General features: G+C 46.3%; 3 protein-coding genes across 6 annotated transcripts; 1 reads left to right on the forward strand and 2 right to left on the reverse strand.

Annotated features, from left to right (window-relative positions):
• Positions 1–1,933: 1,933 nt before the first annotated feature.
• On the reverse strand, positions 1,934–8,760 carry gpat3 (glycerol-3-phosphate acyltransferase 3). 4 transcript variants are annotated; one of them, XM_046376114.1, is made up of 13 exons: positions 8,619–8,760; positions 7,555–7,755; positions 7,350–7,416; positions 5,271–5,544; positions 4,893–4,967; positions 4,718–4,807; positions 4,536–4,629; positions 4,343–4,458; positions 4,009–4,064; positions 3,846–3,931; positions 3,629–3,757; positions 3,178–3,257; positions 1,934–2,896 (listed from the first exon to the last, which is right to left on the reverse strand). In XM_046376114.1, the coding sequence occupies exons 2-13, from the start codon at positions 7,696–7,698 to the stop codon at positions 2,710–2,712; spliced, it is 1,398 nt and encodes a 465-aa protein (XP_046232070.1). In that variant the 5' UTR covers positions 7,699–7,755; positions 8,619–8,760; the 3' UTR covers positions 1,934–2,709. The 4 variants fall into 4 exon arrangements, with proteins under 4 accessions (XP_046232070.1, XP_046232071.1, XP_046232072.1 ...); XM_046376115.1 differs by having other exon boundaries at positions 7,555–7,845; positions 8,619–8,755; XM_046376116.1 differs by having other exon boundaries at positions 8,371–8,652.
• abraxas1 (abraxas 1, BRCA1 A complex subunit) lies at positions 8,760–12,016 on the forward strand. Its single transcript, XM_046376118.1, has 9 exons — positions 8,760–8,914; positions 10,004–10,094; positions 10,169–10,205; positions 10,290–10,356; positions 10,446–10,642; positions 10,886–11,005; positions 11,086–11,170; positions 11,259–11,370; positions 11,451–12,016. The coding sequence occupies exons 1-9, from the start codon at positions 8,825–8,827 to the stop codon at positions 11,750–11,752; spliced, it is 1,101 nt and encodes a 366-aa protein (XP_046232074.1). The 5' UTR covers positions 8,760–8,824; the 3' UTR covers positions 11,753–12,016.
• A 317-nt stretch (positions 12,017–12,333) lies between these two features.
• mrps18c (mitochondrial ribosomal protein S18C) lies at positions 12,334–13,646 on the reverse strand. Its single transcript, XM_046376121.1, has 6 exons — positions 13,494–13,646; positions 13,268–13,320; positions 13,099–13,182; positions 12,756–12,813; positions 12,608–12,667; positions 12,334–12,479 (listed from the first exon to the last, which is right to left on the reverse strand). Exons 1-6 carry the CDS (start codon positions 13,552–13,554, stop codon positions 12,403–12,405), a joined length of 393 nt encoding a protein of 130 aa, XP_046232077.1. The 5' UTR covers positions 13,555–13,646; the 3' UTR covers positions 12,334–12,402.
• Positions 13,647–14,115: the final 469 nt, after the last annotated feature.

Genomic DNA, 14,115 nt, shown 5'->3' on the forward strand with positions numbered 1-14,115 from the left:
CTGCATTGCATTTGTATAGATCACCAGAGGGTAAAAGTAAAATTGAGCAAATCGAATCAACATATCGGGACATACGGGGCCGCTGTGTGGAGTCTCCAGTCGGGGTCACTCCAATGCCTTTTATGATGTCCCTCTGAAATCTATCTGAATCACATTAAATTGGATATAAAGATGTGCAGACACATACATCACAGTAAATGGTGTGGTGGAGCATCGCTCGCCAAGAATCCCACCTCAACAATCGGGTTATAGAATCGGCTTTAGATCCTATTAATAATTCACAATCTTGTTAGGGGAGAACAAACATTTCTGTTCAAGTAATTTGAGTTGCGGATTGTTATTGGAGCCGCCGGCAGGAGGAGGAGGAGGTGGAGGAGGAGGAGGAGGAGGAGGAGGAGGAGGAGGCCTCGGCGTCGCACTCACAGGCTCAGAGGCTGTGAAATGTGTGGAACAATAACTCCATGCTATTTCACAGTCTCTGCTTTCTTTATTAAAGCGCCGTCACAGTAAACATGTCCCGATGTGCAGCCGTCTCCTCTGTCCTTCGCCTCCGTCACACCTCCATCACAGGAGGAGCAGGAGGAGGAGCAGGAGGAGCAGGAGGAGGAACAGCTTTGATTTGTGGTTGTGAAGGACAGGAATCCTTCACAAAGAGAAGCACGAGTAAAACTAACATATTCTGCTGGAGTAAAAGATTTACGTCCAGGATGTTTGATGCTGAACCGGTCCAATGGGGTCCGGTCCAGACTGATCTCAGATCTGTGAGCAGACAACATGTTTGTGACCACACGATCCCAGACTGAAACCTGATTTAACAAAACACAAACGAAGGAACAAAGGGAAACAAACCGAAGACAACAATCAGCTGAAAAGGAAAAATAATCAGGAAAAAAGAAATAACTGGAGTCGTGATAAAAATGACCAGATATCTGATGAAGACGGTCGGCTTTTATAAGAATGAGTTTGAGGCTTAAATCTGAAGCAGTGACGGCAAACACACACGGGAAAAACAAATGTTCATATCTGAGAAGCTGGAGGCATTTTGACTCACTGATGGGGTTCAGGACAGCATGTCCACAGTTTATTCTGGGTCTCACTGGACTTTAAAGGTGGTGAGGAGGTGAACCAGACATCCAGACCTGATCTGAATTATTCTGAAATGTGGCTATCGAACATTTAATTCTCAAATGTGATTATTGAACATTTACTGTGTTGTTGAAAATCCAATGTCACAGTTCTCTTGTGTACAAATAAACTCTGTGTCATATATTAATGAATATCTGCATATATGATGAAAACATTTTAGTGCTTTTACTGAAGTAAATTTTTTTTATTTTTTTGCAGGATTTTTATTTGTATTTGGTGAACTGTATGTGAATTTGTACTGTAAAGTGAATTTACTCTGTATATATACTCTGTATAATACTGTACAAATTCGAGGTACTTGTACTTTACTTGAATTTGTTCTTTTCCTGCCACTTTGTAGTTCTACTGCACTACATCTTAGAAGGAAGTATTTTTACTTCATTACAGTAATCTGACATCTTTAGTAACTCTTAGTTAAATTTTTCCAAGATTTAAAACTTAAAGCTGAAACCATCAGTCCATTAATCACTAACTGATCAGCTGTATTGATGACGTTTTCTCCTGTAAAAACGTGTGCGGGCTGCAGCTGCTCTGAGGTGAACATCTGATACTTTCAGATTCATGGAGAAATTTAACAGCAGATTTCTGTGGTATTTTGGGGTTTTAGGATGAAGTAAAACTCTTGCTGGATATTTTTTGGTTTTGGTTCTTTGTATTTATTGTGGTTTATATTTGTGTGTGTATTTATTTTTGGTTTGCTTGTCTGAAAACAAGCTGCAAATGAAAATCTTCAAAATAAAATGGAAATGTTTGGTGAACATTAAGTGAGGCTCTGGTTTCTACCAGCTCAGCTCATCTGGTTTGTTTTTATTGTCAAAGCCTGAAGAATAAAATAACAAGAAAAAACAAGATAAACGTGTGAAAAAACGACCCCTCGGGGTCATCCTGCGACCCCTCGAGGGGCCCGACCTGCAGGTTGGGAACCACAGCTTTAGTTCACACAGGAGGAGCAGAGAAGGACGCATGACGTTTATGTTTTACTGTCGTCCATCCAGTCGTCATGTTTATTTTTCATCTTGTTTTTTAGTTTTAGTTTTTTTGTCTTTTTGGCCATTTTGAACATCGAGTCTGTTTTTGTCACACTTGAAAAATGACATAACTCCTCATTAATGTGATTAAACCTGTCGGGTTGGTGGACTTTTGTCTGACTGTCACCTGAGTTTGCGTTGAGGACTTGACTGCAGTCCTGACGTGAGCTGACGTGAAACCACACGAACTCAAAACGAAGGAAGTGAAATCAGCTGACTGTCAGATTCAAATCATTAAATGTGTGACGTGAAGTTTGATCACAGCTTCTCTGTTTCCACTCGTTTTCTCCTCCTTCATTAACAGAATATAAAACCAAATGAATAAAAGTGAATGTCATCTTCAGTAACAGTTTGTGTCAGGAGACACTGAAAACACAAGAAAGTTTAAAACACTGGAGGGGACGAGGACGAAGAGGACGAAGAGGACGAAGAGGAGGAGGATTGTGTTGTCCTGTGCTGCCTCCTGCTGGTGAAAACACACTCTTACACTCTCCCAGGGTTGAAGATTGGCCCTGATTTGAGCTTTGGGGCTAAGTTAAGACTCTGGGTGATGAGAAGCAGTTCGTCCAGTTTGTCTTCCAGTCATGCCGCCGTCCTCTGAGTCGTCTCTGCGAGCTGCGGGGGGACTGAGGCCGTTCTGACCCACGATGATGCTGCTGTACATCTTCTGCTGCTCCTGTCTGTACGAGTCCTTCACTTTCCCTCTCTTCAGTCCTCCGTCCCTAGAAGACACAAAGACCAGAACGTTTAGTAAAACCACACCGTCGGAGTACTCCAAGTATTACCAACTAAACGTACTTAAAGTATCAGAAGTGCTCATGATGGAGGACAGAGTATCAGTCTGTACTTCACAGGCTGATCTTCATTAACAATAACCATTAAAGACATGAGTTAACGTCCTCGTGTTGTCAGCTCCACAGAGACGTCACTGTGAGATCTGAAAATCCTCCTGGTGAAACCTTGAAACTCTGCTGATCAAGTAATCTGAGAGGAAGACCCTCACCAGGCCAAGTCCAGCAGTCCACCCTGACGAGCAATGGCTGATTTCACTCTGCTGGCAAACTGAGCAGCATCCTCACCGTCCTGCTCACAACACACACAGAGGACACACACGCAGGACACAGACGCACACACACAGAGGACACACACATTAATACACAGTTGTGATGAGCCACTCTTGATATCTGACTTACTTTGGTAAGTACAGAAGCTGCTTCCTGCACTCTGTGATGTGACGTTTCTGCTCTGCAGAGAAGCTGAACCTTCAGGGGAGTGGGTGTGAGGGGGTGTGAGGTGTGAGGGGGTGTGAGGAGGTGTGAGGAGGTGTGAGGGGGTGTGAGGAACTGAGGGGGTGTGAGGAGGTGTGAGCAGCTGAGGGGGCGTGAGGAGGTGTGAGGAGGTGTGAGGAGGTGTGAGGAGGTGTGAGCAGTGAGGAGGAGTTTCAGGAGGTGCACCTGAATGATCATGGGAGGGAGGTACCACACGTTGACCACGATGGCCCAGCTGGTCATCATCCGCAACAGGTAGCTGACCATGTTGTATTTACTGCTGTTCCAGAAGGCGTCGCCGAAACGAGGGTCATACTGAGACACACGGAGAGAAACCTGAAGCTGAGTTCTGAACCGGAGTCAGCTTTAAGACCGTCGGACTGTGAAGCTCCGTCAGTTTTACCTTGATGGTGACTGGGTAGATCGTCCCTCCGATTTCAAAGCTTCCCTTCTTGAACATCATGACCGACGTGTTATTGATGCAGGTTCCTGTTGAAAACAGGCAGAAGTTATCCAACCACCATGGTCATCCTCACATGACGAGCTACAGCACAGCAGAGTCTGACCTTCAGGAAATATCAGGATGGGAAGTTTGGTCTTGGCTGCAACGTGAGCCCTGAGCCTGCGGACAGAGGAAGACATTTTCATGAGGGCTCTGCTGTCCATCAGGGTCGTCTCCTGAATGTCCTCTTTCAGTCTGCGGTTTAGGACTTCAGTTTGGTGTCTCACTCCTGATATTTCATCCCTGTTGACCTTTGTGTTAGTTAAAGTGTGATTTTCTCTGTGAAACTGCCGCAAAGCAAAATGTTGGTGTAGTCTGTCCAAATCTGCTCACAAGGTAGAAACACCTCAGGAGAATTCACCTCCACTTCAGGTGCAGCAGTCTTCTTCCTGTCTCACCTGCTGGTCACAGCATGTCGGTCTTTCATCTCCGACCTCTCGAACCAGACATGAGGACACGACCTCACCATCGACCTCTGGAGGACCCCCATTAGGCCTCCGTGGATCTGACCAACCTGTGGGTGACAGGAAGCAAAGACATGAGAACATCTGGAACCAGAGACTCGCCCACCCGCCTGCTGACGGCACTCACCATGGCGTAGCAGCCGTCATTGGCCAGAATCACGACATCGATGGGCGAGGTGTGATTGGCCACACAGATTCCTCCCTTCTGAGGTTTATTTTCTCTGTGGAAACGAGAGGAAGACGCGTGCAGTGAGACTCTGTGACGGATTAAAGGTGATAAAGCAAAGAGGACTGGAGCTGTAAACTGACTTGTTGTGGTAGAGGATGGTGGCTGACAGTCCTCGGGCGCAGATCCTGTAACAGGTCAGATGGACCAGCTCGCTCAGCCAGTTCTTCACACTAACACAAACAGGAGAATATTTTCATCTGACACTGTCTGACTTGTCTTGAGGTGTTGGTGTGTGGCTGCGGCCTGCTGCCGTACCTGCTCTCAGGTAGAAATCCAACCAGAACCGTTCCAATCACGAGCCAGGAGAGGCCTATGATGGCCAAAGTGATCCTGCAGGAGCACAACAGGGAGGACAAGATGGAATGTCTGCTCTGTCATCTCACAGCAGATCCCACCAGGAGGACTTTAATAACTTCTAATAACATCAGAAGTCATCAGATTCACCTGCTGAAATCCACTTGTGTACAACATCAACTATCAGCAGATGAAAAAGCTGTTTTAAGAGCTTTATTATCTTTACAGTTTGCATTGTCCTCGTCATCCTGACCGTATGACTACGCCAGACTCCCACACGGTTAATAAACCTGACTATCATTTAATACGCACACAGGCTGAAAAGTGGCTCGGACTCACCTGAGAGGGAACAGCATGCAGTAACGTACAAAGACGCCGACGCCCCAGATGATGGTGAGGCGGAGGCTGATGTAGCGGAAGTTCTGGTTGGTCCGAGTGAGAAGGTTCCAGGAGGCGAGCTCCTCGGAGGAGAAGCGCTGCGTCACCTGGTCGTCCACGATGCTCTCCAAACCCTTCTTGCAGAAGTAGAAAGGGTCGCTAAGGGCAAACTCCTGAGAGCTCCGCAGTTGGCCCATCTCCTCCACCATCGAGCCCCCCGCTCGCTCAATGATCCCTGAGACACCATCACAGAACTGGGGGTTACAACTGGAGCATCTCATGTTGGCTTTGTGCAGATATGCTGGGACTATATTGACGGGACTAATATTTACCAAACAAGGCCTTGTAAGTTTTTGTATGAAATGAGAGCGACAGCACAAACACCAGTCTGTGGTACACTGTATTGTGTAACATCAAATACGTGACTCATTAACTAGCACAAGAAGCCTTCTGTGTGTGTTTTAAAAAGAGGAAACGAAAGTGTTTGTCCTGTATTCAGCATCAAGTTTTCAGTCTCAGGCGTGAGCCTCGCTGTCACAGTGAACCCTGCGACTCGGTTCAGACTCTGGACGGGTGATTCAATACCTCAGACGGCTGAGCAGGCCTCCTCGTGGTGTTTCTGGGTGGGGAAGTCTTTCTACAGCCTGAGAGGGATTAGAACAAGCCGCAGCAGAGGAACAGAGTGTGTTATGTTTCAGCAGAAGATCACGAGGACGCCGACCGCACACACGTCTAACAGCTTTATTTCCTCTAACGTTACTCCAACAAGCTCCAGGACGATGGAGACCCGCCGACATGGACAGATAGGGTCGATGTAAGGTCACTTCATGTCTGACCTTCTGCAGCTTGTTACCATGTGACACACGGGACCAGAGTTCCCAGTGTTCCCACTGTTTGACTGTGACTGTTGTTTGGCTACAGTTATGTAATCTGCTGTTGCATCATCAACCTGAGACGAGCCATGTGTTTTTCACGCTGTAACTGACCAATGGGGAGCAGCCATACCCTCTCACACACACACGCTGAGCGTCACATGATCTCTGTGTGCAGCTCAAACAAATCCCTCATGCAGCAGGACATAATGTCCTGAGAGACGGACGAGGGACTGCAGCTGCTGCCCCAAACTGACTCGTCTCCAATGTCTCAGTCTTCAGTTTGTTTAGACGTGAATTTAAACGTCTGGTCAAACACACAACCTGCACATTCGCTCCCAGAGGTGCAGCAGCGTGAAACTACAACCAACTTTTATTTTCATCTGTGTGTTATAATGTTATAAAGCTCTCTGATCGATACGAAGAAAAGGGTCTAAAAGAGCTGACATCTCTGGTTCTCTTCTTCTCGTTTTCAGGCCAGCAGGGGGCAGGCAAGAAGTGAAATGAGTGAGTTTGATTAAAATGTTTACACACACACACCAAAACACAGCAAACTAAACATCTGAGCCAATCGGGAGAAGCACTGAGCTATCATGACGCTTCAGCCCCTTTTTAAAGCATCAAATAACTAATCAAAATCAGATTTATTTGACATGACGTGTTTTTATTTTGGCTCATGTCCCATCTGCTAACATGGAGGAGGAGGAGTTAATGAGCTGTACTGCAGCCAACCACCAGGGGGCAGTGCATGTGTTTTAGCAAGCTCTCAGGTCGTCCTTTATCTGTAGTCAGTGATCAAGATAATGGGGTACTCGCTCATCCATAGTACTTTACTTAAGTACTTTTACACTACTTTATTCAAAAACTGTCATTCGTTTAGAAATCGTAATTTTACAGTAAAAGGGACAATCTTATAAAATATGACACATTATGTCAGCTAACACATTAACACACCAGTAATAATGATGTAAATAACGTGGTTTATTTATTTTGTCAGTGTTTATTCCGATGTCGTACTTCTGCGCTGCTGTGTCATGTTTTGTTTCTTGATGATATTTTCACTGACTGACTGTAGTTTCTGTGCCTGACGAAGCGTTCAGTTAATCCCTGTTAATTGGAAATCGCAGCCTTTCTGTTCGGTGCTGACAGTTAATGTGAAGTGACTCACCGTTGGGCAGAGGCACAGGCACGCTGGGCTGCTGCCGCCGTCCTCTCTGGATCCGCACCGTGGCCCACTACAAAGACAGACAGATCCAGACGACCTGTGACACCCTGCCTCCTGCTGCTCATTTCATCACCGCACCAACATGTGGAGAAATGAGCCGAGTGGGCACAGGCTGACTGCAGCACAGACAGCAGTGTGTGTCGCTCACCTCCAGGATTTTGACCAAGATCTGGATGTAAACCCCGGTGACCCCCAGAGAGAGTCCGAACATGGCAGGCAGCATGATGAGGAACACCACCACAAACATCCACACCTGGAAAAGCCCGAGGGCCACACACCACAGGTCCTCCATCGCCGCGGCGCTGCAGATCTGAGCTCACGTCATCACCTGCAGGACTCCAGAGTCCGTCTGAGAAACCCTCAGAGAGGTCAGAAGTCTGCTGGTCCAGAACTCAGCTCACATTAACATGAGCCCCAGCTGGTTTTAGTTTCCACGCGGCTGAACGCATCGACAGACAATCAGTTTAACAAAGTGACTAATTTGTTGTTGAGGTCTGGGACGTTTTCAACTGTTTTCAGATGTTTGATGGCTCGAACGCTGAAATAACTGGCAGATTAACTGATGATGAGAACAATCACTGGTGAATGCAGCCCTCACTGAGTGAAAAATACACATCTGTTCAATTTAAATCTAACTCACAACACCGTGAGGAAGTGATGGACCTGCAACACTTCAGGGTTTCGTCACTCATGTTCAACTTTACACAAACAGGAACATTCGATTAATCGTTAAAACAGAAATGACAGCAAAATAATTAACTTGTTCCAACCTGTGAACATTTTTCTGGTTTGGCTTTGTATTAACAAACGGAAGATCAATTAATTGATTAATTAAGAATAAATCAGTTACAGCCCGACACCAAACCAGTCAATATTCCATCAGTCAACATCGATCATCAGGTTAACGCAACAACAATCATCAAAATAATCCAATAATCTCATATTATATAAAACACATACTTACACTTACTGTACTGTACATACTGTACTTTTACTTTGATTCTGAGAGTAGAACTTCAGTGAGTCTACACTGCAGTATTTTTACTTTTAAGTACAGACTCTAACTCCGTCCTTGGTTGTGTTTAAGCGCAGTACGTGAGTAAACGTCCCCAGTGTGAGCCACGGCCCGTTAGTCCAAGTGTTTGTGTTAACTAAACTCAAGTGAAACCGAACTTCGGTAAGTCGAACGTGTATTCCAGTTGTAGTAAATACCTGTGCGATGAGCAGGCAGACCCGGCGCTGTTAGACGTCCTGTTCCAGCCGACTAACGGTGTGTTGACTCTCAGCCTGAACACCACTGGTTTCCTGTTTAAACCCGCCCATGAGCTTCGTGCCGGCGGGCTGCGCCGCACAAACGCAGACGCGCACTGCGGTCACGTGGCGCTCCGGTGACGCTCCTGATTGGCTGTTGGGAGTCAATGGGCAGCATGGCGGAGCCGTCCGTCCGTGTGTCCGGTATTGTTTTATCTTCTCTGATGTTCCAGCATGTTCACAGTGATTCAGACGTGGTGAGAAATACTTTCACTTCTCATGAGTTCATGTGTTTTCAGTGGCGTCCGGCGGCCCGTGACTTCAGTGTTTCAGGCTGAGGAGGAAAGCTAGCAAACCGAAGAGAAGACAAGCGTCCCATCGTTTTGAACAAACTTTAAGTTGATTAGTTCACGTCTAATCGTTTATCTGTCGAGGTGTCAGCCTGTGGTTTGGAGCAGTGGAGACGTTTTGTCCTTTAAGTGTCCTTAAAGTGAATTAAAAAATCCGAACACGACAAACTTGCAACTTTTTGAACCGAGTTAAGAGTTGGACAGTCCCACCATACCAGACTCCGTTCAACAATGTACGTATTTAAATCACAGTGATTATGGACAGTTTTACATAGTTCCTGAAATACATTTTAAAAGTCACGGGGGTCTGCTGGTCAATTCGGCATATGTTAAATCCGACAAGCGGTTCTTACATGAGCTAATTTCAACATAAAACAAACAGTTAGCGCCGTGCAGGAGCCGCTGCTGTGATTCACAACAGCAGGAGTGAAGTGCGGCACAATGGAAAATCCATTCAGCTTTACACTGCGCATTATTATTGTTTTCATTATCCAGCAGTCTGCCTGTTGCTCGTAACTCCGTTAGTAAATGTCGATGTCGCTAAAAGTCCAAGAAGCCGGAAGCTTTCAGCCTCCCGTCGCTTATGGCATAGAGGAGCAGAAGCTGTGTGACGACATGGTTGTTATTAAGAATCAGAAGAAGAATCACTTTATTGACATATATATTTATATTATATTTATACATACACACACTGAATTCGTCTTCTGCGTTTATCCCATCCTTAGCTGAACACACACATGCAACACCCAAATTACATGCAGTGAAACACACACAGGAGCAGTGGGCAGCATCAAGCGCCCGGGGAGCATATTGGGGGGTTAAGTGCCTTGCTCAAGGGCACATCAGCCGGCTAATGAAGGGGGGGGGGGCGTTTTTCACATTAATCACTCCACCACACCCACATTTTTATTAACATGTCATGTAAGTAATATCACACACTCCGCTGTTCACAGACACCACATTACAGGTTTGTCCTCATGTCTCGTCGCTTTGCAGGAAGGTCTCATCCTCGGGGAGAGTAAATTCGAAGAGCAGATCACCATCAGTGACTCTCAGTCAGACCACATTCACATCGAGGAGATTTACAGTAAGTCCAGCTCGGCCGCACGCTGCGTCCCATCCTCACCGCCGCACGCTGATTCTTCTTTATTTCTTTAACAGATGTCCAAAAGCACGTGGCCTGCCACAGACTGAACCAGTGAGTACTGCTCAGAGATCACATCTGTGGTGTCTGATCTGAGGCCTGGCCGTCCTGAACTTGTCCTGATTTCTGTGTTTGCAGCTTTTACGACAGCGTAGGAGAGGTGAACGTGGACACACTGAAGAAGATCCTGGGAGACAATAAGCAGGTAAACTGAGAGACGTCTGGAGAGTTGAGTCGTGGGTTTCAACTGTTTTGTCAGCACTGACGGAGCTGCTGCGTGTCCCACCCCTGTAGGACAGCGTGATTGGTTGGTACCGACAGCGCAGGAACACGGATCTGCAGATGACCTTTAGGGAAAAGCTGGTCCACGAGAAGCTGAAGAGCGCTCTGTCCAACCCTCACATGATCTTTGTGCTGCTAGCGCCCAGCAAGCTGACGCCTCCGGGCTCGACTCACAGGGTGGAGTTCGCCGCCTTCATCTCCCGCAGCAGGTCTGCCTTACGCACATCCACCTGCCAGAACTGCTCCACTGATATCTGCGATTAAACGTGTCTGTAAATGAGTCTCGACTCCACGAAATGTCATCAGTTTACGTGTGAGAATATATTTGCGACGTTAAAGCTGTTTTACGGCTGTCTTATATTAACATTTTAACGTGCTGAAGGATCATTTCCATGAATGAAAACTACAAGTCAGCCCAGCTGATTAAATGTTGTGTTTCCTGTCCCGTGAAGGCAGTTCATGAACGTCCCCGTGCTGGTCAACAACCTGGGTTTGCTGGAGCAGCTGGCTTACTGGAAGGTGTCGGCTCCGTGCTCGGCGGCAGGTTATAACCTCACTATGAAGAAACACAGGTGGGATCCTGCACGGCGTGAAGGGGAGCTGAGCGTCTCTTCTGCTCACGTAACCTCATGTCCATCTCCTGTCTTCCCAGCTCCAAATTCTTCTCGTCCAACGGGCTGCTGAGAGAAGTCAACGAAGTGAACAGGATGAACGACTCGCTGCAGTCTGAGCTGCAGGTGAGCAGCAGGAAGTCGGGAAGCGGCGGACAGCGTGTTTCATCTGTCTGCTGCTTCACACAGTCTGTTTGTGTCTCCTGTTGGACAGAAAGCCTGCAGGGACGTGGAGGAGAGCGAACGCCTGGTTGAGACGCTGCAGGCTGATGTCTCAGCTCTCAGGAGGAGACTCAGTGAGAAGAAGCAGAGCGAAGCAGGAAAAGGTTCGCCGTCGAGTGTGTGTCATTTCACTGGAAACGAAATTCATTTCATTGTTTGCATTGAGTGTTTTCTGTGTCGGCAGAGTCAGACGACGATCCGCCCGAGCAGAAGAACCTGCTGCTCTGCGAGGCCGTCAGAGTTCTGTTCGCCAGCTCTCCACTCTTCACCACTCAGACGTTAACCCTCGACGCATTTCCTGTTCCTGATGTCTGCTGCGGCGCTGAGCAGGACGTGGACGTCTCCATGGCGACAGCGATCCGCTCGGACACGACAGACTCTCAGGAAACTCCCTCCTCGCTGCACCCGAGCAGGACAAACTGTCGGAAGAGGCCGACAGAAATGCAGCCGGTGAGGGAGAGGAAACGCAGGAAGAGCAGCTCGTGATGTTTTCGTTGGGTGCGAAGTGAGCGTGAAACTGATTTTAATGTCACTGAACGCAGTTTGAATTTCACGGTTCAGTCACATGAAATGTTTGGAGGTATATCAAGATGTTCTTTTCTCAGCTCTGTGAAGCTGCCAGCTAAATGCTAACCTGCTGTTGTTTAGGTTGTGCAGGTATAGCATGTTAGCATGTTAACATTAGCTGATTAAGAATAACAGAACAGTAAAATTGTGAATAACAATAATAAACACAATAAAACATGCTAATATTAAGGATCAATTGAAAATAAGATAAGCAAAGTGTACTTTAAGTAGTCAAAGTAAAAGTACTCGTGTTGCTGTAGTATCTGCCATGTTGGTTCATCTTCTCTCATCTGAGCTCCTTTCTGTCCTGCTGGCTGCCTGAACCTCCAGCAGAGCATCAGATTCTCAGACCATCAGGTGTGTCTTGAGAGAACCACGTCCCATGATGCCCCTGGGCTCATGATAACTGATGTTTGTTATTGCACGTGTAAGTTAAACTTTTCTTTTAGTTGTGTGAAGCTGCAGGTGGAGGAGACACAAACTGACAGCCGACTCACAGCTCAGAAGTGACACTTTAATAAACAGGAGACAACAGACTGAACACACGCGCGCACACACACACTGATCTGCTAATCCAGATGTTTGACGCTGCAGATGTTGGGGTCCCTCATGAACTCTGGATGCTTGTGAGTCACCGACATGAAACCTGCATGGAGAAGGTTGATTTAAAACTGACAGAAAATCACTTGTTGGCATTAAAATCCATGGCAACTGGCGACTGAGATGGAGCTGAAAACACACGTCACTGTGGAGGACGACCCACAGGAAACTCACCCATGGCGTGAGCCTTCTTTATCGCTTTGGAGATTTCCTTCTGTTTTCTCCCACACAGGCCTGTGAAAGAAAAACCACGAGACTACAGGACTCTTTTCAGGTCCACTAAATACTGCAAACATCCAGAAAAGACTGAGTGTGTGTTCACCTGTGATGTGTCGGCCGTAAATTCTGCCCGTGTAAGGTGAGATGAACTGGGAGAGCAGCTGTAAAGAGGACAGGTGTGAGTAAAGACACACCTGGACACGTGCTGCAGCAGTTTGTACACGTGGTCAGTATCAGCAACAGATAGTCTGGTAGGAGATGAGGAACCCTCCAATAACTGATTGTTGAGTGTCGCTGTAATATAACGTGACCTGATGTCTCTCGCTGCTCTCTCTCATCTGTTGCACGTGCATATTAAAGAAGGTCACCTTTCACGAAACACACTCAGACTATTGGGTAACGACACAGTGTGAGAGCAGGTGAAGATGTGCAGGAGCCCCACTCACCTGGATGTTTCTGTAGTCCACTGCCACACTGCAGAGGACGCATTTTTTCTGCGGTTCTTTGTACGGGTTTTCCATCTTCACGAGCTTACAGGTGAAGATACAAGAACATTAACGCAATATGACCCCGTTATCACCGACACAATACTGTAAATAAATCAGAATTACCTACCATGTCATCTTTTTGTTGGACCACATTTGGAGAGGTTGTGACACTTCTCAAACCTGCAGAAGCAGATTACATTTTCATAACAGCTCGTTTGGTCGCTGGCTAACGTTAGCATTAGCATCAGTATCTGTGGCCGGATGCCACTGATTCAAACTTATATCTAAACAAATGGTGGTTGCTTATCTTACACTTAATTGACACAGGTGCTAAAGCATTTCTATAGCCTTACTTGTGTTTCCATGCGGCGATAAAACAGGTTTTAGCCTCTGTAACCCTCTCAGAGTGAACATTTTGACCTGACACACGACAGGATGTTGTCGAATAGGAACTCCGGTGTTTCACTGGGCTTTCTAACTATTAGTTCCTACCTCGTCTCAAGTTATTGTTTGTTAATGGGGGACAAAACACTGTGATATCTACCTTTATTTGTAGCTATTTTTTTTACTGACAGATTTTAAGTTTCTGATGTGAATGATTAAATTGTCTCGCTGTGAAGTTTTAGGGGAAGCAATAATGTTACCCTCTTCAAAGACTCAACGAGACAAGATAGAATCACTCAGGTGTACGCGAAAGACGTACGTGAACGTCTTAGCATATGTTGCTACTTATATTAACACAGTTCTGATTCTATATTTAGTTTCACCAAGCAACGTTTGTGACTAGTCACCAGAGTTTCTTTGTGAATTTTCACAGTCTTTAACCCACAATAGCATGTTTAAAACTTTTATAAGGCGGTACAACGACGGCAAACTACAAATTGTCAGACAAAAGCCCAGATTAAAGAAATGATTTTTGTGGTTATTTGGATAGCATATCAGAAGTTAACTGTGGTCAAACTACCTATTTTATGG

This window comes from Scatophagus argus, chromosome 20 (genome assembly GCF_020382885.2).
Source record: "Scatophagus argus isolate fScaArg1 chromosome 20, fScaArg1.pri, whole genome shotgun sequence".
Classification (NCBI taxonomy): domain Eukaryota; kingdom Metazoa; phylum Chordata; class Actinopteri; family Scatophagidae; genus Scatophagus; species Scatophagus argus.